This window comes from Penicillium macrosclerotiorum (assembly GCF_028827735.1).
Source record: "Penicillium macrosclerotiorum strain IBT 26536 chromosome Unknown utg000002l_segment0_segment0, whole genome shotgun sequence".
NCBI classification, from domain to species: domain Eukaryota; kingdom Fungi; phylum Ascomycota; class Eurotiomycetes; order Eurotiales; family Aspergillaceae; genus Penicillium; species Penicillium macrosclerotiorum.
The window spans coordinates 192,107-219,724 of NW_026643082.1; the positions used below are offsets into that span (position 1 = coordinate 192,107).

The window sequence follows — 27,618 nt, forward strand, 5'->3', positions numbered from 1 at the left end:
AAGCATGGTGGCCTACACAGCTCCAGAGGGTTATGGCACGACTCTTCTGGTCGTGACCTGGGTCGAGTGCTCGATTGCCTTGCTGCTCTTGTTGGCGCGAATTTACACTACCTGGAGAATCACTCGGCACATCCGGTCGGACCTCTACCTTGCCTTGTTTACCTTTGTATAGTATTACAGTTCCCCATGCCTGGTATTCAAGGTGCTAACAAATAAAACCTTGGCCATCAAACAGGTCATTGCAATCACCAGTTTAATCTTTCTCACAATCAGCATCAACTATGGTATCGGCGCTCACCAAGATAAACTTACATCGGGGCAGATCAGTTCTGCAATCAAATGGAGCTGGATGAACCAGGCCCTCGGCATTTTCGCCATAGCGTCAGGGAAGCTGGCTATTGTCGCATTCCTTCAGCAAATTCATGGTCCTGAACATCGAGGTCGAGTCATCCTGTTATGGAGCGCGGCGGTCAGTAACCTCGTCATCAATTGTATTACCATTGGTATGATCATGACACAGTGCTCGCCACGCGCAAAACTCTGGCATGACACGCTACCCGGGACATGCGATGGACGACTGCGGAATCAGAACACGGCTTATTTTCAAGGCAGTTCGTTCTCTCCCCTCTAGATGCACATGTATTTGAATCAAATCGCCAACAACGATAATTTTCTGTATACAGGTTGGTCGGCATTCTGCGATTTGGTCCTTGCCTTATATCCGGTCGTTTTTTTCTGGACTGTACGACTCAATATGCGTGTCAAGATCGGTCTCTGTATTCTCATGGGCTTCGGTATTATGTATGGATAATATCATTCCCGAAAATTGATTGTTAATGTGCTAATGGTCCACCAGTGCATGTGTTTGTTCGATTGTGAAAACCACAGTACGCAAATGCCCCGCTATCAAGCTATCAGCCTAAATTACATGGACTTGCCCATTGATTGACATTTTTTCAGTATTTACGTGTGCTATCTGAGACCCAGGACGTCACATGTAAGTTAGGTCAATCTCTTTATGGAATAGTGCCATAATTTGCCAATGCGCTGACCATACCTGTTTAGATTATATCGCACAGTTGATTACGTGGAATGAGTATGTCAAGCCTTTTGGATGAAGACGTCGGAATTCCCACTAAAAGTGGCTTCTTTCTAGGACAGAAAAATGGGTCGTACTTATAGTGGGCTCTATTCCCCCTATCAGACCACTGTTGGTAATTCTTTTTCAAAGACTTGTTTCAACTGTGAGGTCTTCATCTGAGCAGCACTCCAATAAACCAATCAAATCAACTGAACTACATTCATACTCCATTTCTTCCAAGAGCACAGCTCGACCACGACACCCCACACCTGGAATGAGTATCTTGGAAGGCAAGGATAGCGAAGAAAATATCCTCCCTGAAGTTGAGGAAGGCGCCATCATGAAAACCACCGACATCAGCCTCCATTATGAAAGTGGATTTGCCACACGGGAGACTGGGGAGCACGATGGGCAGGTCATGCCTACTGAACGAATCTAAGCTTTTGAAAATCCACCTATGCGGTTCGACCGTGATACATGGAATGATACAGCGCGAACCAGGTCGCTGTAGCCAGGCTCCAATTCCTCGTGGGGCTTATAGCTCCACTCACTGACAAGCAAGGGTGTAATTGCTGCTGGTACATGGTGCCTCATGGCCTCGGTGGAATTCTTTCTTTCTTTGTGTACATTACTTGAAAGCCGCGTATGCTTTGCTCTGGAACGAGCTTTATATATAACCATGGATACCCCATTCTAGGACATATAGTAATATATCTCTGCTTCTACACATCCTGCCTGGGCACCAACTGGAAGTTCAAAATAATTTCATCAGTGTCATAGCCCGAATATATGCAATAGATCGACAGAGCATTTCCCTGTAGGTATTTAGGGTTTGGAATCTATGTAGTTAGGTCCAACAATATATAGGAGTCAATCCTGCTATACCCACATAAATGTAATGGCCATCCTCTGCATTAAGACCGGAAGATACTAGTTTGAGTTGTATACATACAGACATCGAGAATCCTAATATCTGGCCACCTTTACAGCTTTGAGGGCTCAGAGATTTTTGGACGATGCTGAAATCAAGATTTTGTGTCCCTATGCACCTATGAAGTATTGCAAGACAGGCGGTACAGTATAGTCTTAACTATTGTAATTATTCCACCAGCCTAAATGTAGGGGAATTTGATCCGAATAATTAAAGACGAGGGTTATTCCTGATGTTTCCATATAGATCGGCAGCATTTCAAAGTAAGCGACCCTTCTCTCCTTCTAACCTATACACAAATCCTCAAAGTCTCTCACAGAAACAGCTATATAGGTTTCAATGAATTTCAGAAGTGCTTGACTTATTGGTTAGCTGTGCATATTATATACAGACTCCCTGTCAACGTCCTCCCCTTCTTTGTTTGCTGTGCCCAGCATCTGCACTCTGATTGGCGCAACGGGCACTGTCGCCGACCGTAGTGGGGTGCAAACAAGTGCCCTCCATTTTCTGAAAGACGCTTTGCTTCCAAATGTTGAATCTTCATCCACTCCCTATCCTGAAGATGATTGGCATTGATTTTCTGCGTCAACATTCGCTTTGAATAGACCAAATGGATGATGGACTTGATATTCCCCATTCGGGTCCATCCAATTTAGTTGGAAGCAATGGGACAGCTTACAGACCCCGCGGATACCAGCTGGAGATGCTGCAGGCCAGTCTTCAGCAGAATATCATTGTCGCTGTAAGGTTGATTTCATTCAATCTGTCGCTAACTTCCTAACCGATATCAACCTCTAACACACTTTTTCCGGCCAGATGGATACCGGTAGTGGAAAAACTCATATGTATGACACCCGCCGTTACCTGGTTTAAGCTCCCAACCCTAATTACATCGCGGGCACTAGAGCGGTACTACGCATCATTGCTGAGCTAGAGATATGTGCTCCCGAAAAGGTATATGCGATACCCACACCCCCACACCTCATGCATCACATATTGATTCATCGGTGTTGATGCGCTGCAGTTGGTTTGGTTTCTCGCTCCGACTGTGGCACTGTGTCTCCAGCAGCACGAAGTCATTGCCTCGCAAATCCCGTCCATCAGGACGCGGGTGCTCACGGGAGCAGATAATGTCGACCGATGGACTAAGCCAGCTGTTTGGAATAGCGTGCTAGAGGGCGTCCGTGTGGTGTGTTCAACGTACGCTGTTCTTTCGGATGCTTTGAACCATGGATTTGTGAGAATGGCGCGGCTGGCTCTACTTATTTTTGACGAAGGTACATATTCCTCCGCAAGAATAAACGAATGGTAATAGGTATAAACGCGCATCATTGTTAACTGCATTGATACTATAACAGCTCATCATTGCACCGGTGGCCATCCGGCGAGAAAAATCATGCAATATCACTACCACCCCACACGTCTTAAATCCGGATCAGATGCAATTCCTCGAGTTCTAGGGCTGACAGCGAGCCCCATAGTGAGATACAAGCCCCAAGATTTGCAGTATGTCCGTCAGCAATAGCATCCTAGAACAATCGATTGTGACTGATCCTTTTCAAGGGCTATTGAAGCAAGTCTAGATGCGGTATGCAAAACTCCCCGAGTGCATCGGTCGGAGCTTCTCAAACATGTTCACAGACCGCAGTTGGAATGCATTCGCTACAAGCAATGCACTACAGAACAACCAATGTTAGGGACTCGGTTGCTGTATTCATTGATACATTGCGCAAAAGCTTACGACATCCATGAAGACCCGTACATGGAGATGTTACGCTATAAATTGGAGTCACAAGGAAGTGCAGAATTATTATCACAAACCGGGAAAACATTTTGCAGCGAGCAACTTGCCAAGCTAATCGAGCGCAGCCGTCATATGTACGAGGAGCTCGGTGGCTGGGCCACAGACTATTTCATTCAGGCTTCGATTGACCAGCTTCGGAGGTCCATAGAGGAGGACAACTCTATGACAGGTCTAGACCGTGCTGAAAGAGTCTATCTCCTCGAGCTTCTGCTTGGGATGCCAGTTCCTGCAGACAATGAAGCAGAAAGCTTTCATATTTCCCCAAAACTTGAGGTCTTGCTTGCTTTTCTTGATAAGATGGATCGCCCTAAATTCTCCGGTCTCATATTTGTGAGGCGGCGCGTTACAGTGAGCGTTCTGGCCCGTCTCTTATCACTCCATCCTGCAACGAAAGATCGTTTCCGTTGTGCGCCATACGTGGGCTGGTCAAGTAACAGTTCCCGTAAGGATTACCTCGGTGATCTCCTGACTCGCGACATGCAACGGGATACTCTCTCCGAGTTCAAGGCCGGGCGGAGAAACTTGATTATTGCCACCGATGTTTTGGAGGAAGGCTTGGATGTTAGCTCCTGCAGCTTGGTAATCTGCTACGACAAGCCATCAAATCTCAAATCCTTTGTCCAGCGTCGTGGCCGGGCCCGGCATCAGCAATCTACCTATGCGATTGTGATGTCGACTGAAGATCACTCATTGGACTTCTACAAATGGGAGCAACTAGAAAGAACTATGATTGAAGCATACCAGAATGACGAGAGAGTGCGTCAGAAGGCCTTGGAACTCGAGCGAATTGAGGAGAATGTTGATGATTGGCTAATTGTGCCTTCTACAAGGTGAGTTTGTACATGCTGATGAGATCTCTCACTAAACGTACTGATTACCACGTACCAGCGCACGTCTGTCCGCTGATGATGCAATGCAACACCTGCACCATTTTTGTGCTGTGCTACCTGTAGATGAATCTGTGGACAATCGTCCATCGTTTTCATTTGAGGACAATCCTAGAGGTCTCATTCGGAGCACGGTCACTCTTCCTAATTCAGTTCACCCCGCCGTTCGCCAGACACAAGGAAGGAGATGGTGGCGAACTGAGCGTGCAGCCAGAAAGGAGTCAGCGTTCCAAGCGTACAAGGCATTGTGGAAATACGGTCTGGTAAACGACAATCTCCTGCCCCTCACTCGAAAGCCCGATTTACAATTCACAGAAGACACTCAATTACCAGCAGTCATCGAATGTTCGGAACAATACGATCCATATATGGACTTGGCCAATATATGGGTGTCTCCTGATCCCCACCAGACAAATATCACCGTATCGCACAAGGGAGTCGTGAACCAGAATTTTCTTATGTCAATGGTGTTGCCCCAATGGACCCCTATGCCGGATGATATGACATTCTACTGGAGTAAAGATGAAACTCTGAAAGTATCCTTGACTGATCCGCAGCGACTTATGGACTTCACCACGGAGACTCTTCAAACCATGAGGGAAATCACTTCTATATACCTTCAAGCACCTTCATCGCGAGTAAATGGACCCGAGAAGGATTTTGTGGCCCTATTTGTCCCCACGGCTCCACCCGGAACTTTCGAGGAATGGATCCAGAAATATCAGGGCACGGACAAAGCTTTGGATATCTATGCCCAAGATCCCACCCGTCCGCTGGTTGGCATCGTGCGAGATACAGCAAAATACAGCGAACCTCGCTTGTTCAGAGAGTGGGTCATTTCTAGAACAGACCAGAAGACTCACGTTGAGATAGAGTGTCAGTCCCTTCCTCGTCGGCGAAACCTGCTGCAGGACTGGAATACTGCGACGGCTGGAGAAGATGGCGAGATGGCGACCCCAAAGACCCACATTGTACCAGCCGCAGGCTGCACAGTAGACAGGCTGCCTTCCGAGATTGCTATCTTCGGACGTTTCATATCCGCAATTCTGGACCGCTTTGAAGCCACTATGGTCGCTCATAAGCTCAATGACACCATTCTGAAAGGCGCAAAAATCTCGAAGATTGAGCACGTCTTGACAGCGATCACCAGTCCCATTGCTCAAGCTACAGCCAACTACCAGCTATATGAGTTCTTTGGAGACTCTGTCTTGAAATTCACCGTCAGTTGCCAGCTCTTCTTCCTGCAGCCCAAATGGCATGAAGGCTATCTCTCTGAGAGCCGGGACAAGCTTATCCAGAACAAACGTCTCGCTCGTGCTGCACTTGATACTGGATTGGATAGCTTTATCCTAACTAACCGCTTCACTCCGCGCAAATGGAATGCCCCGTTGGTGTCCAAGAGGGTGTTGATGAAGCCTGGCAAACGACAGCTCTCCATGAAGGTATTGGCCGATGTGGTCGAAGCAGTGATTGGCGCTGCTTATATGGACGGTGGGATGGAAAAGGCACAAGCCTGCCTCCATAGATTTCTCCCAGAGATCACGTTGTTCACCAAAAATATCCCATCATTTATAAATCCGACAGACACGCCAAAGCTCAAGCTGATTAATGAACATTGTATCTCAAAGCTAATCGGGTATACATTCAAACAAACATCTCTCCTGACAGAAGCACTCACTCACCCATCCTGTGAGTTTGATACCATCACTCAGTCTTACCAGCGCATTGAATATCTTGGAGATGCTGTTCTTGACATGGTCGTTGTCTCTGTGATTGCCGCATATCCACACAAGATCTCACAGGGCAAGATGACTCTCATCAAGCATGCTGTGGTGAATGCAAATCTCTTAGCCTTTCTCTGCTTGGAACACTCTGTCCTAGATACAACTACAGAGATGGAGAAAACATCAACAGGAGACCTTGATCTCGTTACGCGCTCCAAGGAAATCCAGCTGTGGCAATTTCTCCGTTTCAATGGGCCGGTCATCAAAGCCTCGCGCGATGCATGCGTAGAAAGATATAAGGTGTACCGCACGGAGATTCAAAACGCCTTGCATTCCTCGCAGACGTATCCATGGGCGCTCTTCGCCATTCTGCGAGCAGATAAGTTCATCTCTGATATTGTGGAAAGCACAATTGGGGCGATCTTCGTCGACTCCCAGGGCAGCCTTGAGGCTTGCACAGCCTATGCCGAGCGCATCGGGCTGCTACCATACTTGCGCCGTATCATTTCCGATGGCGTTGATGTCAAGCACCCGCGCAACAAGGCCCAAGATCTCATGAAGGCGGCTGGAAGTCTTGCTTTCAAAGCTAGGAGAGTGGAAGTGAAAGGTGGGGCCGCCACATACCAGTGCTCTGCGGTTATCAATAAGGAAGTGGTTGCTTCCGTGCAAGGCTGTACATCTGCGGAAGAGGCCGAAATCAAAGTATCCCATATTCTCATTGAAAAGGCCAGAGCTGACAAAGTTGCGGCGGAGCAGACTGCCACACACATGGTGATTTGAATGATAACAATAGAGATCTGGCATGAGTTTCTTCACATTTAGTTTGCATGAAATATGCTAGTGCATTGGGAAATTTCGATAGTGTGCATTACATATTCGCTTGATCTCAGGGTATTTATTACATTGTAAGAGCTTCGACCTAATTATAATTGGCATCTACGTGGTGACGGCAAATAGACCTCATTGATTTGAAGGATGTATTAGAAATGGAAAAGTAATTTACTCCTTCTTGCCGCGTTTTGATCGGCGAACTGGTTCAGGCTTCGCCTCATCCGGGCCTGAATGGTCTGAACGTGCATTCTCGGATTCATCTGAATCATGCAAGATGTCTTGTTCAGCTTCTCCACTAGTCGCAAGCATCATATGCTCACTTGTGGCATCCTCCGCCGCAGGGTCTACATCGGCCCTCGAGACCGATTCCCACGATCCCTCCGTCGGTGCCGTTGCCTGTCTCAAGCTTGACAATATCTTTGCGGTCTCACTCTCAGCACCGTTCCAGGCACCACAACTACCACACCGCCATTGACCCAGCTCTTCTGGGGTTTTAATCCCTGGTGGAGCTTGTCCATTCACCAACCGACATGAGGTACAGATCATAGCCATTCTGTTGCGGGGCTGCATCTCATCTTCGCCCAAGAGCACATCCAGGAGCCGGTCATACCAATGCGGTTGTTCAATATATTGACCGGGACTTGAAAACGCATTTGGTGCAAATCCAGGCTCATCTGCTGGAGGATGGGGGGCTGTATGAGCGGAGGGGGGAGTGTTGGGCACCGTTTGTTGCTGAACTGGAATGTCAAATGGAGGAGGTGAAGGAGGGTTTCCGGGACCCGCAGGAACTTGACCAGAAGGACGGCGGATGTTCGCTGTTGGTGGTGGTGGTAACCCCGTGCGGGTCACTGGTTGTTGCTGTTTTTGGGACGGAGTGCTCTCCTGGAGGCCTCCAGAGACATTTTTGGGGCCAGAAGAAGCTTTAGGAGTTTCTCCACCGTACTTATCCAGTAACTGCTGGGTAGAGTTGTACCTGGTGGCGGTCTTGAGCTTCTCGATCGTCTCGTTGCGCTGTTTGTGAAGGTCGTCCAGCTGGCGTTGGCTCCTAGCGACGCGATAGTCAAACAGACGTGCAGCAATCGTTCGAACACCGTAGATACTGCCGGAAGAGAACATGGTCAGTGAACTTCGGATCCCGATCTCCTCTTCGGAGTCGAATGTAAAAGATGAACGCACAGCACGGGCCCGCCAACGATAGCGGCGTATTCCTTAAGGCCCCAGTTGTCCCATCCTAGCACTAGTGCAGAGACTATAGAGTAGAAAAGATAGGCAAGAGTCGAATAGAGGGTCCAGAGAGCCTTAAATCGGCGAGCAGTCTGGCGCTGCTGGTCCAGTCGCGTGGTAGCCTGGCTGATCTTGGTGGACAAAGCGGAGAGGGTCTTTTCGAAAGAGGCCGGAGAGTTATCCTCACCCTGGGTCCATTAGTAGAGGGTCCATGCGAGAAGGTGAAATTAGCAGACAATACCTTCCAGGGCCAGAAGGACACCATTGTGGATGTGCGCAACAGCTTCAGTTCGTCGGGGGGACCGAAGCTCCAACTTGGCTTGTTCACCGCCCAAACCAGGTGATCGCTGACATCACCTGCCCTGTTATCATGATCGACTCTACACCCATCCTCCACTTTGGTGATACACTTCTTTTTGTTCAGAATCGAACATCTCTGAGAAATGACGATACGGTGGAAGCTCTGCTACTAATCAGGCAACAGAGTCACCGAAACTTGTCGTCCTACTCGTTGATCCATTGAAAGAGCTCGTCATCAAGAAACCTGACCCAGATTCTATCGGACCTCGACCTTGACTTGGGGTAACTCACATCATTAGCACCACCCTCCCCTCCCCTTTTCTGCATTTGCTAAAGGGGGAAAGACTCTCAAATAGACCTGTCAGGTCCACAACTCCGTGACATCGGCATGGGGTCTAGACTGGGAATAAAGCGTGCCACTGGAGCAACAGGAACCGGTGGTACGCGTGCTCCCCGAACGGATTCTTTGTTTGCGATGCCAAGTCCCATGGAACCCCTGCTTAGCAGAGATCAATAGCCTCGCCTCGCTCTTCCCAAGGAATCCCCGGGGCTCTCATAATATCCAATTAATAATCACCAGAAACACCATGTGTTCAGACCTCGGTGGAATAACCAGAGCATTGGCAGAGCTTCCTGTAGCTCATTTACTTTCATCGATGGCCCACCCCATGTTTCTTCACACCTTCACGATCGACCAAGTCTAGTTAATCCGTTGGTAATAGAATCATTTCATCACAGGATGGAAGACTTATAAAACCATTATATGGTGGTATATCACTTATCGACCAATGCAGGCTATGGCCGCGTGGTCGCTCGTTAATTAGCGCGTCAACGAGCATTTCGATTCCCCGATTCCCCGGCGGTTATCGGTCTCAAGAAACTAGTAGATTATGTCTACAGGGATCCACTCCGATGCGAGTCATCACAACCAGATCGGCCGTGCTTCTGGCCATTGAGCCCTCAGATATAACTTCAGGAATCGGGGACTCACGGAAGATCTCGCGCCGTCCCAGAACCCAATTCCAAATCGGGTAGGAGATTCGAAGTTCCGTTATGGGACTCAACACGGCAAAGACCATACTATCCATGCACGGACATTTCCTACCCCAGCAACATGACAAGGCTTGTTTTTAATACTTGAGCCCAGGGCTAGATTCATTCCTCCACTCCGTAGACCACTCCATATTCATCTGGGTGGATGTCTACCCCTTGTAATCATGGATACCATACTTAACAACCTGCCTCCAGAGCTAGGAGACACTCTGATGAACAACTTTGTCATTCTTGAGGTAGTCTCCATGTTCGCGATCAGGGCCTACAATGCCCTCGAGACGGGGATTGTCACGTTCGACACCTTCAAACACTATCGAGGCCTATACTTCTACAGTATGCAAGTGGCCTCCTGGGGTATACTTCTCCATACTATTCCGGCTATGGTACGCTTCGTCTCCCAAGCGCCGAACATTCCTATGTCCATCCTCTTCGTGGTAGGCTGGTACGCCATGGTGACCGGCCAGGCTGTCGTGCTATACTCCCGTCTCCACCTTGTGGTCTCCGACATGGTTAACGTGCGCTGGATCCTGTGGATGATCATAATCAATTCTCTCGTCTTCCACGTGCCCATGACAGCCCTATTCTTTGGCCTTGCTCGTGGCAATACGAACCTTGCCCGTCCGGCAGCGATTTTTGACCGAATTCAACTCACGGGCTTCTGCATCCAGGAGACTTTTATCTGCGGTATCTATATTCACGAGGCCATTCGGGCCTTGAAGCCCGTCATTGAAATTCGTGGCCTTGAGGGCCGCAAAGTCATAATCAATCTCATCTGGGTTAACGCCCTCGTGGTCCTTATGAACGTTCTTCTCCTTATCGTCGAGTATAAGCTGCACTTTATCACTGTTAGCTTCAAGATAGTTGTATACAGTGTCAAACTGAAACTTGAATTTGCTGTGCTGAACCGGCTGCGCTCCCTGACCCGGCTAAATACTTGCGTCTGTCACCAAGAAATCCCTCGACGACGTCGGTCGAGCGACGTCAACATTTTCGAGATGATATGGGCACGATCTCGGGAAATTCCAGGATCAGAATTCACGACAAGCACTCCTGAACTTCATATTGGAACCTCATGTCGAAGTTCCTTACCCAGTAGCACCCACGAGTTCCACCAAGCCTTACGGGAAACATCTTCAAATGACAATACATTGGCGCCTCTAGATACCTGCGTCCTCCGGCCATCTTCTATCACTGCCACCCTTCACTAGTCTCTGTTGTGCTCGCCGTCAATCAATGAAGATTCAGTCTACAGTCGAAGTCGCACCCATCGAACCATTGAAGTGATCTCAAAGTTGTTTTCGTCTTTTTTTTCTTTTTCTTTTTCGTTGTCATTGAAAATCTTCGAAGCACATTTTTACATTTTGTACACGATTGGCCTGGAAATCTTTCGACCAATCGTCTTTTTGTTCTCTTCATATCATCTTCCAATGGTCAATTTTGTCAAAAGAATTCGGCGGTCTTAGTTTTCTTGGGCGCTTTTTGTCCTTCCTTGGATACCCTTTTGTGCTTGACCGCGTTCAATGTGGTTATTTTCTTGTTAATACGTCTGATTTCTTCAGTCTAATGAACAGAATTAACCAGAAAGTGCTATAACTCCAAATTTGCCGTATTGAAATGATTTGATTGATTCAAATAGAAGCCCAAAAATGATGCGATGCCCGACAATGCCGATGAAGCGTGGTATGGTACATAAATGAAGACTAAATCAAGGGATATCACGGATCTATTGAGATAAACAACCACGTATAACATGAAAAAAAAGGTGTCATTGAAGTGTAACAAACATGGATATGGGTATATGTTTATCTTTCCACGGCAGCAAAAAAGCACAACACTGAAGAGAATCATCCCGGACATTTTCGTGTACATAAGTCTGAGAGGGCAAAGTGAGAGGTAAAAGGAAATTGACATATACATTAGAATCATCGAGACCATGATGCATTTGCCTAGGACAAGAAGTGTAGACTCGACATGTCAAACATCATGAGAAGATGGCAGGTCAAGGAACTTCGCACGCTATACCAGGATGCACTGGCAGCGGCAAAAGCGTGTATGTGCGTATTTAGAAATATTCGGAATTTTTTGGATAGCCCACAGATGCCCGCCGCAAAATAGAAAATGTCGGAAGAATGAGAAGCAGGGAATCATGAATGGGTTAAATTTGCGAGCGAAACAATCCGGGTTACGGGCCTGGATCCGAAGGTTCAAACCATCCACCGTTTTCCCATTGACCGGGCTTATATGTAGCATCTTTCCGAGCTTTGGGATCGGTTATGCCATTCAGCAGGTCGTTCAGTCGCGCGAAGTTAATCGGTTTCATGACCCAACCATCAAATCCAATGTCGACATAATTTTGCTTCTCTGACTCGAGCAGAGACGCCGAAACCGCGAATATCGGAATTCGATGGTTGAGCTTGGCCTTTTCCGAAAGGCAAGCAGAGCCTGCCTTGGCTTCATGATCGCGGATCATCTTGGTAGCGGTCATTCCATCTGCAATGGGCATTTGAATATCCATCAAGACAACATCCAATGCCTTGCTCTCAGAGATGAAGGCATTGGCGCATGCATCGCCGTTACCAGTAAGATGGACCGTATGCCCAAGCTTAGTCAGGCGTTTGTGAACGATCTTACTATTCACGGGATCATCCTCAGCGACGAGTACATGTAGCAACTGGCGATTCTCCGGATACAGTGAGGTAGGATTTGTGGAAGTAGCACCGGTAGTCGAAGTAGCGACCGATATTTCTCTTTCTGGAAGAGGGATTCTAGGAAAGTAAGACTGATCATCCGCCTGCTGCTGTGCCCGGTGCTTCAAATGCCGCTCGGAGATGCGGAGGGGTCCCATTGGCATGCCAGAGTCGGTGATGTTCTCCGTGCCTGGGGCAGGCGGGGTGTTGAAAGGCTGGAGAGTGAGCGGTGGTGTATGCGTGACTGTTGACAAAGTGGCAAGGTTATCTTGCGTAGTCGAGAGGCGTTTGAGACTGGCAGGCGGAGAACCCATAGAAGCTGACAGATTGGTTCCGCTCGCGGGGCTGGTAGACTGCCTGAGCTGCCACATATCAGAGCTTTGACTCCCGGAACGCTTGACGAGAGGAGGTTCCTGCATGGCACTGATGAGTCTATCGGCCTGACTCTTTCCACTGCGAGAGCTGCCCCCGCTGCGTAGGCTTTCAGAACTGCGACGTCGGTCATCTCGATTGTCGAGAGTTCCTGCCCCAACCAGGGTGAACTCCTTGTCGAAATTCATCGGTGTGGGAGGCACTATCATCTGCTCTACACCAGTTTCAGACGGGGTCGCTGCGGAAGCTCCCTCTGGAAGCTTGAATTGTAACAGGACCTTAAATCGGCTGCCTTTACCTTCTTCAGACTTGACACCAAGCTGACCCTGCATATTATTAATGATTCGTGCGACCAAAGCAAGACCAAGACCAAGGACACGCCTTTCTCCAGGTTGATCATCTTGTTTTTGTTCTTGATCCGTATAGTAGTTGTCATCAGTCGAAACTTGCTCAAGTTCATAAAACAGCGCCTCCAACTTGGAACTGGACATGCCCGCTCCAGTATCGACAATCATAGTCTCAATTGCGATATGACCAGGCAAAGATTGATTTGCCGATCGCCACATCTCCACTGTAACTGCACCAGATACCGTGTTTTGAATGGCATTTGAAATCAAGTTGGAGAATACTTGGCGTACGCGTCGTTGGTCGCCTAGAACCATAGATGGAACTCCTGGATGTACCGTCACGCTGTATGCAATATTTTTTCGCTTGGCTTCTCCAGCTAGCATGCCAGTTGCCTCCTCAAAAGTTGTCTTTAGATTGAAGGATTCGTCCTTGATCAACTCTTGGCCCTTCTCCGTGTTTGTTAGATCAAGCAGATCATTGATGACATAGATCAGAGATTTGGAGGCAGAGTGAGATTTTGTCAGGCTCTCCCTGGTTTCTGCATCAAGAGCTCCCTCTAGTGCTATCTCCAGGTAGTTGATAATTGCGTTCAGCGGAGTCCGAACTTCATGAGCGGAGTTGGCGAGCAGTAGTCGCGTGAGTTGAGAGTTCTGCATAGCAGCCTCCTTTTGACGCCACACCTTGATGAATTTTCCATAGACAAGACAGAGTACAGCTGCTGTCTCGACATCTGTCTCAGACCACTCTCGAGACTGGCTTAGTACTGTTTCTCGCCAGGCTTCAAAACTGTTGCGAGGCTCCAAATACCCTGCGGTCTCTTTCCGTTTTGAAATCTCATAGGGGTTACCGGCCCATTTAATCTCCGTGAGTTGGCCCTTTCGGAAGAATACAATACAGTCATTACCCCCAGTTGACAGAGGAACATATAGCATCCCAGAGATAGCCTTAAGACCCGGGGGATAGTGCAAATCCGGGAAGTCTTTGACAATATCATGAGATGCGAGGACTGAATTGATCTGACGCATACGAATAAATTCCAGGAGTGCGAGGACCTCTTGCGAATTCTGGTTGTCACCAAGAATCTTCGTTTCGTCGCGGATAGAGAGGACACCATAGTCCGCATCAAAAAGCTGCAGCAAATCATCCGATGACGCAACGATATAACCGGATGGATTAGCCTCGGTTGGGACCGTGTTGATCAACTTCCGCGCTTGTAGTCGGGACGCGTAAGACAGACGTTCAATATTTCGCGAAACTGTGTCGCCGAGAAGTCTGCACATCTTCCGAATAGGAAAAGCAACACGCATGCCATTATTCCCGTAGGAATGACAAGATATAAGGCCCCAAAGGTTGTTGAAAGCGTTGATACTGATTGACATTGACGATCGGACCTTCATGTTGGCAAGATACTTGACGTGGATGGGCGACATGGCTCGAAGGTAAGCATGAGTCATGTCTAGTGGCGTCTCAAGATCTTCTAGTGTCCGACACACGAGACGTGAGGTCACTTGATCACGGTCATAAAGTAACCGAACCTTGTTGATCTTGTAAAGCTCACGGGCCTGCGCCGGGATATCAGCTGCTGGAAAGTGAAGGCCCTTGTAAAGATCGATAGTAATCCTAGGATCCACTAGTTCCGCCACGACGAGACCGTTCCAACTGCTGTCGAATTGGTAGATCAAAACACGGTGAAATCCCGTCAGTTCTTTAACCAGCCCTGCCGTGGTATTGAGCAACGTATCGAGGTCATTTGCCCGGCCTAATTGCTCCTGGATCTGAGAAAGCATGCTAAATACTTCCATAGAGGCAGCTTTGCCCTTTCTCCGTCGGGCATTGCGAAGAATTCGAAGTGGCTGGCTAATATTAACGGTACTAGCGGCAAATTGTTCAGGTGTAGGAAACACGCCTAACGTCTCGGTCGGGCTGCCGGGCGTTACAGAGCCACCCACATTCAAAGGGTTGATCTCATCGTCTTCAAATTCCAGTTCGCAGATAATCAAATCCTTCTGTGCTTGGCTGACGTGGACCGCACACCAAAAATGATTAATCTCTCCTTTGGGGCTTCGGATGGACAGAGAGAAGACTTCAGGACCATCAACGCTGGGATCATAGGCATCATCACGGACAAAATCAACATGATCCAACAGACTGTCGCCTTGGTCGTCATCCAGGATGTCACAGAAGCTCTCCAACTCAAAGAGTTGCCTAGGGGAATAACCCGTAATTTCCTCGGAGTTCTCGCTAACCACACGGACAACCAGTTGATTAGGGGACTCCTCGCGCATTGCAATCATCAAACCGAAGCTTTGGATAGCCCCTGGGATTCGAATAGGTTCATCTTCACAATACTGAAAAGAGTCCCCGTCCCTGCCAGTGATTACCGCATGGCCATTCTCAGTCGTCACATGTTTGAAGCGTGTGGTGACATGGCCGTATGATTCGCTGGACCCAGGTGGCGCGTTTAATGTTGGCTGAATGGTACCGCTTGTTGTTGATTCGCTATCACTCTTCGCCTTGGCATATACCTCCGGGTGTTGAAAGACCCGAGAAGCCATAGAATGGGTGGCTAATTCAGTCTCATCGTTGACGAGGTGTGTCTCGTGTCGAAGAACATCGGTAGGGATCGTGGGCTCGAGGTTCGGCTGTAGGGGCGGGGGCGGAGGTTGTTGGGACTGAGCTTGGAGACTGTTCCAGGTGCGTGCATCGATGATCGAGTATTGTCGAGCGCCTTCGCGGGTTGGCGAGAAAGCACCTCTTGTATTCAACGAGGATCCAGACTGAGTAGCTGTCGGATCAACTGAGACAACGGACCTGATGGGGAACACTCGATCTTGACTGAAAGACTCGGCGCCGAGGGGCTGCTGTCCTTCGTCGTGCGTGACAGACTGCGACCGGTCTCTGTTCTCAGGTCGAGTGTCGGCGATCTCAATGGAAATAGGTCTTCCTGGTGTGGTCGCACTTTCAGACCGTTTCCGGGCGGTCCCGGGACGTGAGCTCCGAGGACTCTGTGACGCCATTCTGATATTGTTCAGGTAATGAGGGGACAAACCCGCTCAGCCCTTGCGGTGGGATGTTGAAAGGTATTCAGATGGAGAGGAGAAATTGGCGAGAATAGGGTCACAATGGTGGTGAGGCACGAGCGAAAAGAACACGATCTTTGTTACAATGGTCAGACAGAGCCGGACTATGAGGCTCACACAAGACCAAAGTCAAAGTGGCTTTTCGCAAATGAATGGTGTGAACCGCACAAGACCGCCACATTTATCGAGGCCCGGCGAGTAAAACGCTGGAGGAATCCTTTGGGAGGCGGAAAGGAGGGTTATCGATGAGCTTCATCAGGGATCTTGCATCCACCGGGAGGCGTCGTCGATCGTTATAGCAAGATTGGTGAATGGATGAGTGCCTGAGAGAGAGTGGAATCCCAAGGGAGTGGGTGGGCAGGCGATCTGGAGAGAACGACACGACTGAAAGTGGAGAGAGGGGAAAAAGCTCTAGGGAGGGGCACAGGCGGAGAGAGCCTCTGCCCTCCGGAAGTCTGGCGCAGCCAGTGCACTGAACCCAAGGTATGTGCGGTCGGACCAGAAGCTTTCCGGTAATGATGAGCAGGCCGGCCGTCAACCCAAATCCACCCCAAAGGAGCAGCCATCGTAAATTGGTGACACCCAGTGGACAATCTAGTAGCCGCGGCGGCACTGCCGACGCGAGCGACAACAGGGCTTCCTCATTGGAGGGATTGCAGCCGGAGAAAGTGGGCTGATTGGATTGAGCCTAGGAATGAGGCCCTCGCACCGGGGCAGCTGGGGCATCAACTGGTAATTCACAGAAAGCTCAAGCACAGTGGACCGAAATGACAGCGAGCATTTTGGTGGCTGAGCCAAGGGCTCAGTCCAAGAGAACCCTGGGAGTACCCGATACCGTGGACTATTGGAACCACAAGCCGTATGGCTTTTGGGTACCGAGTTCTCGGGAGCATGTAGGAAAAAGGTGGAGCCGGTCGCCATTATCATCATCTGGTGGTGTATGGGGAATGCTCGATGACATCACGTCCGTATGGGGTTCTTCGAGAAGACGGTATTCGCGGGTTCCTGGCGACAGCCCTGCGCCATGACATAACCGATCGACAAGAAAAAAAGACATTCTCTTGAGCCCTCGAGCTATGCAAGCGAGAGTCATTTTCCACATCGTCTAGCGGGTCCTGAAGTCACTTCGGCCGAATGGTCGACGATCGGATTCTCGACAGGATATACCAAATCTGGAAGCGGTCGAATGTAACCGAAGTTGCCACTTCGTAAGCGCAAGGTGTTGAAAAGCGTAAGGAGATTGAGAATCACTTCAAAATTGGGTGGCGAAAAATAGTTGGACAGGAGGAAAAATGAAGAACCTCGGAGATTTGACGACGTTTGAGGTTTGAAGACTGAAGTCACATTGAGATAGGCCGATAAGGTGCACCGGTAGAACCCACATCCAGCGACACAACAGATATACTGGATAATAACTTGGCGGTAAATTTGCATCAGGTTGATTAGCTAATTACTGAAGAGTGTGTAGTTACTAAACGCCCCTTTTAGGATAAGCGCAGGTCAGTGAGAGAGGGCTGTTGGTTATATATATTGTGAGTACTGGGAAATTTTCGTGTCCGGATAGAAGAATATTTTGGCTATTCAAAATGAAAATTCTTCGAAACCCGTTCCTATATATAGATGTAAATGAGTATCATCTAAAAGGCAGTGGGCTTTTCAGATCACAAAATCGACAGCACACCGCATAACAAGACACGATGCTCAATGCAAGTATTGGACTTCGGTTCGGTGACATGCCAAACGAGACCTGGGGAAATTATGGACTGCAATTGCCCATCTTAGCCTTCTAAGGAGCAGACCGAGTTGAAACCAGAATAATAAAGCTTGTCTCACGCTTCTATGGGCAATTTCCAGTTCAATGGATGGATTGCTAAGTGCAAATGCTGGGTCCTGGAGAACGATATGGCCCTGCCGCGATGAGATAAAACATGTCTAGAATGGGGTCTATTTTTAGCGAATTATATGGTCCGGATGGTAGGAGAGGTTGGCCAGGATCTCAATTTGTTAAATGGTCTGAAAAGTGGACCAGACGAGGTGAAAGGAAACAGGTTCTTGGAAATACAATGTGAAACCGAAGAGCGATTATTTTGCAAGACATGGTTTCGATCATCCACTCCAACATTATATTCATGATAGTGCCGCTTTTAAAGCGGGGATAAGTTTTTGAACGAAAACTATCTACAAGATATACCGGAAGCTATTGATCTCCCTGTCAGTCTTATTCGAAAGTTCATCCTGCAGCTCTGCCCCAACGGTCATTTCTTCCGGGCGCCCGTATAGGCGATCACGACGGCGGTTCTCCCAGGTGTAGTAAAAGAAGAGTAGAGCCAAGAAGAAAATGCTCAAAATCAGGCCAGACATTCCAGCCTTAATCCCGGTCTATGATTCATTGTTAGTAATTTGATTCGGCCATCAGCAACGGAGTTGGATAGCTGACTGGGTAGGAAGGCTCCTCGGAGGCAATATAGAACTGAGGTCCAACAACATTTCCCACGCAGTAAGAAATGAATATTAAAGCACTAACGACACTTTTCTTCGAGAACCCAGCGACATTGGAGGTGACGATACTCAACATAATCGGCAGGTTGATCGCATATACAACGGCCAAAGTCAGACCAACCATGCGACCTGCCTGATCTGCAGGATCCAATTTCCAGATCAGAACCATCCCAATCACTGATATCGAAGTGTTGAAAATCATGGCAACGATACGAGACGATGGAATAAAGGTACATGCAAGAGACGAGAGCACCAAGAAAACAATCTCTGCTCCGCCTTGAGGCATTTGCATGATGAGGGCTTTCAGGTCGGTAAATCCAAAGCCCGCTGTGATGATAGATGTAAACTGCAGGGAGTAAGAATGAAATATATAAAATGAAAATTAGGTTATATGATCCATACCGTGGTGATCCCGCCATTGCATAGGTTCGAAGTGAATGAATTCAAAACCAGCAACCATGTTTGTGGGTCTGTCAAGGCCTGGCGGGCTTGAGACCATTTGAATTTTCCATTGTCCATTATTCCAGTCTTGTTCTTCAATGTCCGTTGGATTGCGATAGCCCGTTCATTATCTTTTAGGAAAAAGGCCTTGGCTGGAGAGTCAGGTAAGAGGAAAAATAAGACGATAGCATAACCCGACGTGATAGAGCCTAGAATTAAGAACAATAATTTCCATCGTTCAATTGCGGTGGTATGTATATTTCCAATGCCGTAGGCAATCAAGCCTCCGAAGAGTACAGCAACGCAGTTACCAAAGAACCAAGCAGATTGCCTAATTATGGTTAGTAAACATAACTTGAGCTATATGCTTCGATCATACATACTTACCGAACTGGCTGCTCCTGCCGAGTATAAAACATTCCTGTGATTAAAGTGAATCCTGGTGCGATAGAAGCTTCTCCAACACCAAGGAAAAAGCGAACGACCATGAGTTCAGCAAAGTTGGTGCAAGCAGCGTGGCACATCAGGATTCCACCCCAAAGAAATCTGAACACTCAGCAATGGGTCATATTCAGGATGCGACTTTACTTACACCGTCGTGGCCAAGTACTTCCCAATTGGAAAACGTACAATTATGTACGCACTGGGCCAGCTCCAGAGAAGGTAGCCAAAGTAAAAGACAGCCGAGGTCCACGAGTAGTTCGATCCACGCAGATTCTGTAGTTATTAGTTGATGCACAAAGTAAAGCTAGAGGCAGTCTACCAGATCTTCGCGTAAATTGAACAGCGTTGCTTGACTCAGAGCCAGCTTGTCAAGAAACTGGAGGAAATATCCCGTACCCATCAAGGGGATCAATCTATCATGGTGTCAATGGAAAGTAACTTGGCCATTCAAAGAAAGACTGTTGAGACTCACACAAGATCCAACTTGCGTAGAACTCGACGCTGTTCTTCTGGCGTAGATTCTAGAGCCAGCACCTCTCCTAGATCCACATCATGACTAGGCGCAGTGATGTTACGCTTAAGATCATTCTCATTAGCCATTGCAACGTCGATACTTCCAACAGTCAAGTAGATCAAGGCTGAAAGCTTTCTATCAACTTCAACAGCCAGCGTCGGCGAGCTTATTATATTCTTTCAGGTAAACTCTATTGCGCCGCATCTTGACGACCGTCAGGCCCCCATACAAGCCGTCGCTGTTAGTTTCCTCAGTCCGCCCCATCACCGCGATAACAGTCGCTTGAACCTACTAATATGGATGATCGGACGCGTTCCGCGGTGGAACCCGCGCATCCACAGGGACAGGAAGCTTAAACGTGCTCCAATCAGGTGCCATCGATCCGTTTTCTTTGGTAATAGATTCATTTCCCCGCGCGCCCCGATTGCGAGGAGAGATATTGCAGCTGCAGCGCCTGAGTCTGGGGTCGCGGGGTTTGCGTCTAGTCCAGAGAATGTGGGAAGACCTTCCCCACTCCGGATGCCGACTACGGCAGATACATATCCAAGAACCGGGATCAAGAGACTTTGCCATTGACCAGGTTTGATCCTCCTTCCCCGGGGTCTTTTTGATTATGGAATTGCAGCTCTGTAGCGTGGTCTTGACTAGATTCCGCGATATCTTTGAGGGGATTCAGCGTGGGAATGGTACGTGATATATCGGTTACAATTCCGGTTGAGATTGAGGGTGATCAATGGTCCGAAGACTCGGGAGCTGTTCACTACCACCTTAAGAGGGCTTTTCAAGGTAAAAGTCGAAATCAATGAATTATGTCACCGGGATCTAGAGCTCTATATCATCTGTCTTTTTAAAATCGGCCTGAACAGCCGCAGCAAATACATCATCCGTCAACATCTGACATCCAACAACCGCCATTCCAGCCGCACAATAAAGACTACGTTTGAATCCTTCTTCAGATCCCGCACCGGCTGTAAATTCTGGAGTGTGATTCACGCCATCGGTCTGGATGTAGAAGCCACCGTGGAATCCAGGGACCTCGTATGATACGTTGCCCATATCGGTAGATCCTCCGCTGAGCCCTCCTTCTTGACCGGCTGCATCGTAGATTGTACTATAGCCCATAGCGTTCATGACATTGGTGTAATTTTGGCAGATTGGACGGTTGAATTTCATGTCCTTGTATGCAGGCTCCCTGGAACGAGCAGATTAGACTTGTCTGTTGAATCTAAATTTCGACGCCGTCACATACCATTCGTATTCTACTGTGCACCCTGTTGCCGTCGCGGCCGCCTCGAAACATTTCAAAACTCTCTCTGTGAGTGGCTTGAGTGTTTTGACTGTGTCCGATCGGATATAGTAGTCCAGCGTTGTGGACGCCGGAATGACATTGGGCCGTTCGCCACCTCTCAGTACCACGCCGTGAATCTTCTGTGTCGGCAAGATTTGCTGGCGCAGCATCGAGATGTTCACATACGCCGCAACAACTGCATCCAGAGCATTGACACCTTCCCAAGGTGCCGCGGACGCATGAGCCGGCTTGCCTGTGAAGGTCACTTCGACCTTATCATTCGCCAAATACTGACCAGCGCATGAGCTGGAGCTCAACAAATCTGGAGCCCCGGGCAGAACGGGGAATGGATGGACCATAAAACAGGCGTCAACATCTTTGTAAGCGCCTGCATTTATCAAGAGCAGTTTGCCACCTCCACCTTCTTCGGCGGGAGTTCCCAAGAGGCGCACCGAATAGCCGATATCGTCAGAGTATAGAGCATCCATGGCATCACAGGTGGCTAGGAAGGCGGCAATGGAACTGGTTGCGATCAAATTATGACCGCAGGCATGCCCAATTCCTGGCAAGGCATCATATTCGGCATTGAATGCAACCACCCGTCCACCCTGGCCCCGCATGTGGTTGATCTCAAAAGCTGTGTTGATGCCATAGGCTTTTCGCTTCACTTGGTATTCCTCTCCGAGAGCAGTGAAAAAGTCGCAGATATTATCGTGCGCGCTATGCTCCTCAAATGAGAGCTCAGGATTAGACCAAATCTATGAGCCACAGAGTTAACAGTGTTCGTGATTGAAATTTCATATTGACGCTGACAGGTGTTTTTTACCTTCTGGTTGATCTCGCGGAGCCGAGATTCATACTTTTCCAGGGCCGCGTGGGCCTTCTGGATCAGTTCGGACTGGCCTTGCTCGCGGGTCATTTTCAAGAATCCCACTTAATTCGGAAACTTTGGAAGTCGTGCTAACAGATAGTTTTTTTGGACAATCTGGGAAACCCGACTTTATGAACCAAAACCAGCGTTGCGATTGCTGCGCTGCGCCCAGAGAGGCATCCGTTGCCGATCGGCAAAGTCCTTCCAGCAGCCAAAGGAATCGAACCCCTACCAGATAAGAGCGACCAGGGTGCCAATCTGATGATACACGATCGCATCACAAGGTCGAGTGCCGTTCCGCGATCGTTCCGCAGTGGAGTAGATTCTATGGTATAGTAACTCGAAAGTAGACCACCGCGTGGAGGACCCGCTCTTACTCGCCCGTCCGTATTCCATCATCTACTCCCCCTCAGGTTCCCTAGCCGTCTGCATATGCCGACGCCATACTCAATGAGGCTGCTCGTGCCTGAACTGGCTTCGAATCTAGAAAGACCCGCATCTCGACCACCTGTAGGTCGTCCTGGTTGGCCCCTTCGAGGTCGAGGATGTTAAACTCACGGGTTTTGACCGGAAAGTGGTCCGGATCGTTCTTAAACACCGTCTCCGACGTAGCTTCGAACATGACAGTGCGCTTCATGCGTACTTTGCTTGTAAGCGGGGCGTAGAGAGTCGTCTCCTCGCTGGCAACGGTGTTGACGTCGGTAATTGCGTCCGCGCTGACCGGCTGGGAGGAGGGCACCGGGCCGGTCTCAGAGCTTAGATCGATGTCCCAGGCGATATGAACCTTATGATGGAAGTGAGCGAGATGCCGGCTGCGAACGTGGAGCAGGGGCACGGCTTGGCTGGCGGAGCTGGGTGGGTTGCTGTTGATTAGAATGGGGGCGCTGGGCGTAAAGAACGACGTGATGGAGCATTGACCTGGGTTAATCGCGTCGACGACGGGCATGAAGCGTTGTAGGAAGATAAGGCCCGGGGACGCGTCGGCGGGAATCGATTCGTAGGAGCCATGGTGGATGGACACGGTGGTTTGCATCATCGACAGACGGCTTGGGACAGTGGATTTCATGAGGTTATCCCCATGCTGCTATTGATGATGGTGGTGAAGATGATGATGAGGATATATGGCGCGGCAATTTTCGAGAGTACATGCTGACGTGAAGATTTCAACTCCGTCATGTCCACGTATTGCCTCGACAATTTACCAGGAAGTAAGAGTGAGTCCGTCACAGGACATCATCTTGATACGATTCAGGATATGACAAGAAATGAAAAATTATTTAATTCGCTTTTGATGTACTTGTACACGAGAACGCCTGGATATGGACGTTCTGAACAAATTATAGACAGTATCAATGGTAGCTATACAAGAATAGGATATTGACAGCCTGGTGAGCCAAATTCTGGTCTCGATTATTATCGTGGCAATTGTGTCAGGGTTGTGCACCATAGTGTCGCCCATATGTCGGATTATTTGCAGAGAAGTAGCATTATCACAATCAAATCATGGTCATGGGAACGACTTGGTATGGCAAAGAGATAAGTCTGCGGAAGTAACTCGCTTCGACCGGGCCGCTTGGCGTGGCTGCTGCGCCACTTGGTTAATGACATCGCGAGGTTCCGCAGAAAATTTAACCAGGGAGTGTGTGAGGCACTCCGAGGCAAGCAATGGTTGACATGACACACTATGGCCAGTGCTGGATAGGTGTGAAGTCATGACACTCCTATGTTGCCCTAGTCAAAGGTCAAGTTAAACTGTCACTGGATAGCCTCGATCGAGTCGATGGGCGGATGCGCTGCTCGGAGGTGGACAGGCTTTCCATGGAGATGGTGTTCCAGGCATTCATACCGCGCGACATGCGTGCCTCGACGGGCGCGGCACGGGTCACGTCGGACGTTAACTGAGATGGGTCCACAAATGTAGGATATTCATCATGCTCAGATGAGGTGGGTTGCGATCGATGGTTCTGGACAAGAGCCACCAGCTTGCCAAGAACACCGAATTCGAGCTTCAGTTTGATGCTGTACACCATCGGCTTCAGAGTTGTTTGTAATGAATAGAAGCCGATATATTCGACCACCAAAAGTGCAACATCCAAGAGAATGATCACGAAGTTGATCGCCAGGAGCTCGTACATGATCTTGGTTCGTCTTTGATTCTTGTCTGGCATCAATCTTAATAGTTTCACGGTTTCTGATATGTAAATGCCGGAGATGACGAACTCCTGGGTGCAGAACCAGGCCAGTTGCATGCGCTCCATGACATTATAGCCTCGAATGATGGGGACCGTGCCAATGTAAGCGGTCGAAAATGTTAAGACGGTCGTTGGGATTAAGAGAATGACCGCATCAATAATGATGAGCCACAGGACAAAACGTAAGATCTTATGGCTCTGGACCACCAAATGAAGACGAGAATACAGTACCACGGACTGGCCAGGGACCATGACATAAAATCCAATCGTCGAGATCGTGAGACATAGCCAGAGGGGAGCCAGATTAAAGAACTCCAAGATGTATCCGATCGTGTGGGGGATTACCCCAAGCACCACCGAGAGAAGGAGTGTCCAGAAGTAGAGCCCACGGTATTGTTGGAAGGTCAGAAACAGTAATATGAACAGCTCAATAGCATTGTAGAGGGCTATTGAAGAGAAGACCACCATCAGGATCTTGACCGTCAGGTTGTTTCCCCGATAGCCTCCAATCAACCCGTCGGGCGCCTGGGACAGGGCATCCGACATGTTGCCGGGTATTGGGTCGCTATTGAATTGGCGCAGAAGCCGGGGACACAGGTCGTCTAAACTGGCGGGTTAGGAGCCCTGGGCATATGCCTATTTTCTTCTTGTTCCAAGAGACTGATTTCACCGCCATGATAGGTTTGCACTAGCCTCAGCTGAGCATCCACGCGAGAGTCGCAAACCGACTGTCTCGAGAGGGGAGTAAGATCGGAAAGAACGAACGCTGTTGCGGTCAAGCAACAGAGATGTCTTCTGCTTCTCCTTAACAAGAACGTAAGCTCCGGATCCCTCAGTCGTTTGAAGCTTGCAGGGGGGCTCGTTGGTGGTGGGCCAGTCTAGTATGCAATCCGCCTCTCTCCCTCCCTCTCTCTCTCTTTTTTTTTTCAACAGCGAATGTGAATGTCGGTTGGAGGTCGCCGATGAGATGGAGGGTTCAAGATAGAGATAGATCGAAACAGGTCGAAGTGATTGTAGACTTGCGCATGCACAACAGGAGGAAACAATTGGAAGTTCCGAGTCGATTGCAAATGTCGTACGTCAATCCTGCAGTCGCCGTTGTAGTGCCGAGGCGAATGTGGAGGGGCGAACGAGGAGCCCCCCAGTGGGTTTTTTTGGAAGACCCAGTCTCCAGCAGCTCCGCACACGGATACCTGAGGAGATTCGTGTCGCACGAGTGAGGTCAAGGGAAATCAGGCCCAGGAAGGCTGTTATATGAGAAAAAAGAGGGAGAATTCGAATTGGAGAAGGTTCAGGTCGTTCTAACTTTTGCAGGGCCAAACCGCGAAACGCCGGGGACGCTCGGCTGCGTCTCGGCTTTGCCACTTTGCCCGCCATCAGCCGGCCTGACTAATGGCCAAGCGGGCGAACCTCGACTTCCCCCACGCTGGAACTTGCACACTCGGACGACCCATCGCGTCGTGCTTGCCACTTCAAGTCTCGACCCGGGATGGCCTCGGTGTTTCTACGCCCTGCGCGTCTGGAGGATCTGCCCTTCGTGGCGGATCTCGCTGCCGAGGCGATGGTCGAAGACGAACTCTTTGCCTATCTGTGCCCGCACCGCCATGAACACTATGCGGACTTCCGCCTGGCCTTTCTCCGCCGCCTCAAGACACGATTGGTCACCCCCGGATTTGCGGTGATGGTGGCAGTGGAGCCGTGTGAGCGGCAGCAGGGTGGACTCTATGGAGAGAAGCAGATTCGTGGCTATGCCGTGTGGGAGAGGATGGGGAAGAGCGACAAGGCAGCCCGATGGAAGCATCAGAACAATGGATGGTGGCATGGTGATCCTTCCTGTCCACACTTTACCTCGATCTGTCCGGCCTTGACCGCTCTTGACCGTGGCCTCCCCTCCAAATCTTGATCTTTCTCCTGACACTGACGATATAATTCCATCCCCTTTCTAGCTCTCGAACGGAGTCTCCTGGCTCTTGAGTCCCGATATTTGTCTCTTGTCTCCCCCGACCGCAGCGTGGATCCCCATCGCCTGGAACACTATCATCACGCATGTCTGACGGATTGTTTTCCTTTCGACAACTTCCCAGAGCTGTGGTATCTGGGTAATCTGGCCGTAGCTCCAGCATACCAGCGACGAGGCATCGGCCGGCTGTTGCTCGAATGGGGTCTTGACCATGCCCGCAGAGAACACGTTGCTGTCGGGTTAGAAGCCAGTGCAAAGGGAGTTGGACTATATGAGCGGGCAGGCTTCCGCCCGGTCAATGCGATGGAGCTCATGCCGGGAATTCCCATCACCGCGATGCTCTGGCAGGATTTACAAGGCGACCAGTCTTGACGGCTCATCGTGCAACACCCTCTTCATCTGCCTTCCGTAACCCTCCTGCTACCCGTCCCGTATTTTCTGGATTTGCCCAGCCTCATTTCATGATACCCCTCGTCCCTAATCACGTAGCTTCCATTCAAATATTCGCTTCCTATATAGCAATCATAGGTTCAGCTCCCATGGTTGGCCTGTTTCTCTGGGCCGCGATATAGATGAAAGGACCAAAGGGAACGGTCGAGTGCGATCTAGCATATATTTTCGTTCCGTGAAATATCATGTACGCTTGATCGAGAGAGTGACTTCGTTAGCCCCTACTCACCTTTTTGCTTGTAAATGCCGTCTGAACAGGGAACGATGCACACCGAAAATCAGACACTTTGACTCGTGTTGGAGCCTCGTGGGAGCACGGGCCAAAGAACGGCACAGTGCCTCCACCGGTTCCACTTAAAAGATTTGGGGGCTGAGAAAAGAGCGGACACCCACCTTGGGATGAACTTGCTATACTCAACGGAGTATAGGATTCTAATTATTGAGTTTGACAAGACTCGGCTCTGCAAGAATGTCCCAATGATTCGATGCCAGCTGGTCACTTCATTTGTGCCTCTGATCTCATCTACGCAAACGATATAGCAGCTCATTCCATCCTGATAGATTCATACCTTTACTTTTTCTCCGCCTCTCCTAAACAACAGATTGAAATATTTCTCAACGGGACATCCCAAATGAT

At 49.2% G+C, this 27,618-nt stretch overlaps 11 protein-coding genes across 11 annotated transcripts; 5 read left to right on the top strand and 6 right to left on the bottom strand.

The window, feature by feature from the left end:
* Positions 1-4: 4 nt before the first annotated feature.
* Positions 5-631, top strand: N7462_001228 (uncharacterized protein; the record flags this gene model as incomplete). Its single annotated transcript, XM_057072954.1, has 2 exons — positions 5-171; positions 274-631. The coding sequence occupies 2 exons, from the start codon at positions 5-7 to the stop codon at positions 629-631; spliced, it is 525 nt and encodes a 174-aa protein (XP_056936595.1).
* Positions 632-754: 123 nt separating this feature from the next.
* N7462_001229 (uncharacterized protein) lies at positions 755-1,520 on the top strand (the record flags this gene model as incomplete). The annotated part of the gene is made up of 2 exons (XM_057072955.1): positions 755-801; positions 1,232-1,520. The coding sequence occupies 2 exons, from the start codon at positions 755-757 to the stop codon at positions 1,518-1,520; spliced, it is 336 nt and encodes a 111-aa protein (XP_056936596.1).
* Positions 1,521-2,622: 1,102 nt separating this feature from the next.
* On the top strand, positions 2,623-7,207 carry N7462_001230 (putative RNA helicase/RNAse III; the record flags this gene model as incomplete). The annotated part of the gene is made up of 7 exons (XM_057072956.1): positions 2,623-2,754; positions 2,829-2,857; positions 2,918-2,966; positions 3,037-3,289; positions 3,371-3,518; positions 3,576-4,646; positions 4,705-7,207. 7 exons carry the CDS (start codon positions 2,623-2,625, stop codon positions 7,205-7,207), a joined length of 4,185 nt encoding a protein of 1,394 aa, XP_056936597.1.
* Positions 7,208-7,426: 219 nt separating this feature from the next.
* N7462_001231 (uncharacterized protein) lies at positions 7,427-8,747 on the bottom strand (the record flags this gene model as incomplete). The annotated part of the gene is made up of 3 exons (XM_057072957.1): positions 7,427-8,357; positions 8,435-8,670; positions 8,724-8,747. The coding sequence occupies 3 exons, from the start codon at positions 8,745-8,747 to the stop codon at positions 7,427-7,429; spliced, it is 1,191 nt and encodes a 396-aa protein (XP_056936598.1).
* A 1,252-nt stretch (positions 8,748-9,999) lies between these two features.
* Positions 10,000-11,043, top strand: N7462_001232 (uncharacterized protein; the record flags this gene model as incomplete). The annotated part of the gene is made up of 1 exon (XM_057072958.1): positions 10,000-11,043. The coding sequence occupies one exon, from the start codon at positions 10,000-10,002 to the stop codon at positions 11,041-11,043; it is 1,044 nt and encodes a 347-aa protein (XP_056936599.1).
* Positions 11,044-12,017: 974 nt separating this feature from the next.
* On the bottom strand, positions 12,018-16,259 carry fphA (putative sensor histidine kinase/response regulator; the record flags this gene model as incomplete). Its single annotated transcript, XM_057072959.1, has 1 exon — positions 12,018-16,259. One exon carries the CDS (start codon positions 16,257-16,259, stop codon positions 12,018-12,020), a length of 4,242 nt encoding a protein of 1,413 aa, XP_056936600.1.
* A 2,241-nt stretch (positions 16,260-18,500) lies between these two features.
* N7462_001234 (uncharacterized protein) lies at positions 18,501-20,306 on the bottom strand (the record flags this gene model as incomplete). Its single annotated transcript, XM_057072960.1, has 7 exons — positions 18,501-18,701; positions 18,760-19,167; positions 19,224-19,593; positions 19,650-19,808; positions 19,855-19,979; positions 20,026-20,119; positions 20,179-20,306. 7 exons carry the CDS (start codon positions 20,304-20,306, stop codon positions 18,501-18,503), a joined length of 1,485 nt encoding a protein of 494 aa, XP_056936601.1.
* Positions 20,307-21,042: 736 nt separating this feature from the next.
* N7462_001235 (M20 family metallopeptidase) lies at positions 21,043-22,427 on the bottom strand (the record flags this gene model as incomplete). Its single annotated transcript, XM_057072961.1, has 3 exons — positions 21,043-21,412; positions 21,470-22,266; positions 22,335-22,427. The coding sequence occupies 3 exons, from the start codon at positions 22,425-22,427 to the stop codon at positions 21,043-21,045; spliced, it is 1,260 nt and encodes a 419-aa protein (XP_056936602.1).
* A 370-nt stretch (positions 22,428-22,797) lies between these two features.
* On the bottom strand, positions 22,798-23,415 carry N7462_001236 (uncharacterized protein; the record flags this gene model as incomplete). The annotated part of the gene is made up of 1 exon (XM_057072962.1): positions 22,798-23,415. The coding sequence occupies one exon, from the start codon at positions 23,413-23,415 to the stop codon at positions 22,798-22,800; it is 618 nt and encodes a 205-aa protein (XP_056936603.1).
* Positions 23,416-24,121: 706 nt separating this feature from the next.
* On the bottom strand, positions 24,122-25,117 carry N7462_001237 (uncharacterized protein; the record flags this gene model as incomplete). The annotated part of the gene is made up of 1 exon (XM_057072963.1): positions 24,122-25,117. One exon carries the CDS (start codon positions 25,115-25,117, stop codon positions 24,122-24,124), a length of 996 nt encoding a protein of 331 aa, XP_056936604.1.
* Positions 25,118-26,060: 943 nt separating this feature from the next.
* Positions 26,061-26,903, top strand: N7462_001238 (GNAT family N-acetyltransferase; the record flags this gene model as incomplete). Its single annotated transcript, XM_057072964.1, has 2 exons — positions 26,061-26,451; positions 26,518-26,903. 2 exons carry the CDS (start codon positions 26,061-26,063, stop codon positions 26,901-26,903), a joined length of 777 nt encoding a protein of 258 aa, XP_056936605.1.
* Positions 26,904-27,618: the final 715 nt, after the last annotated feature.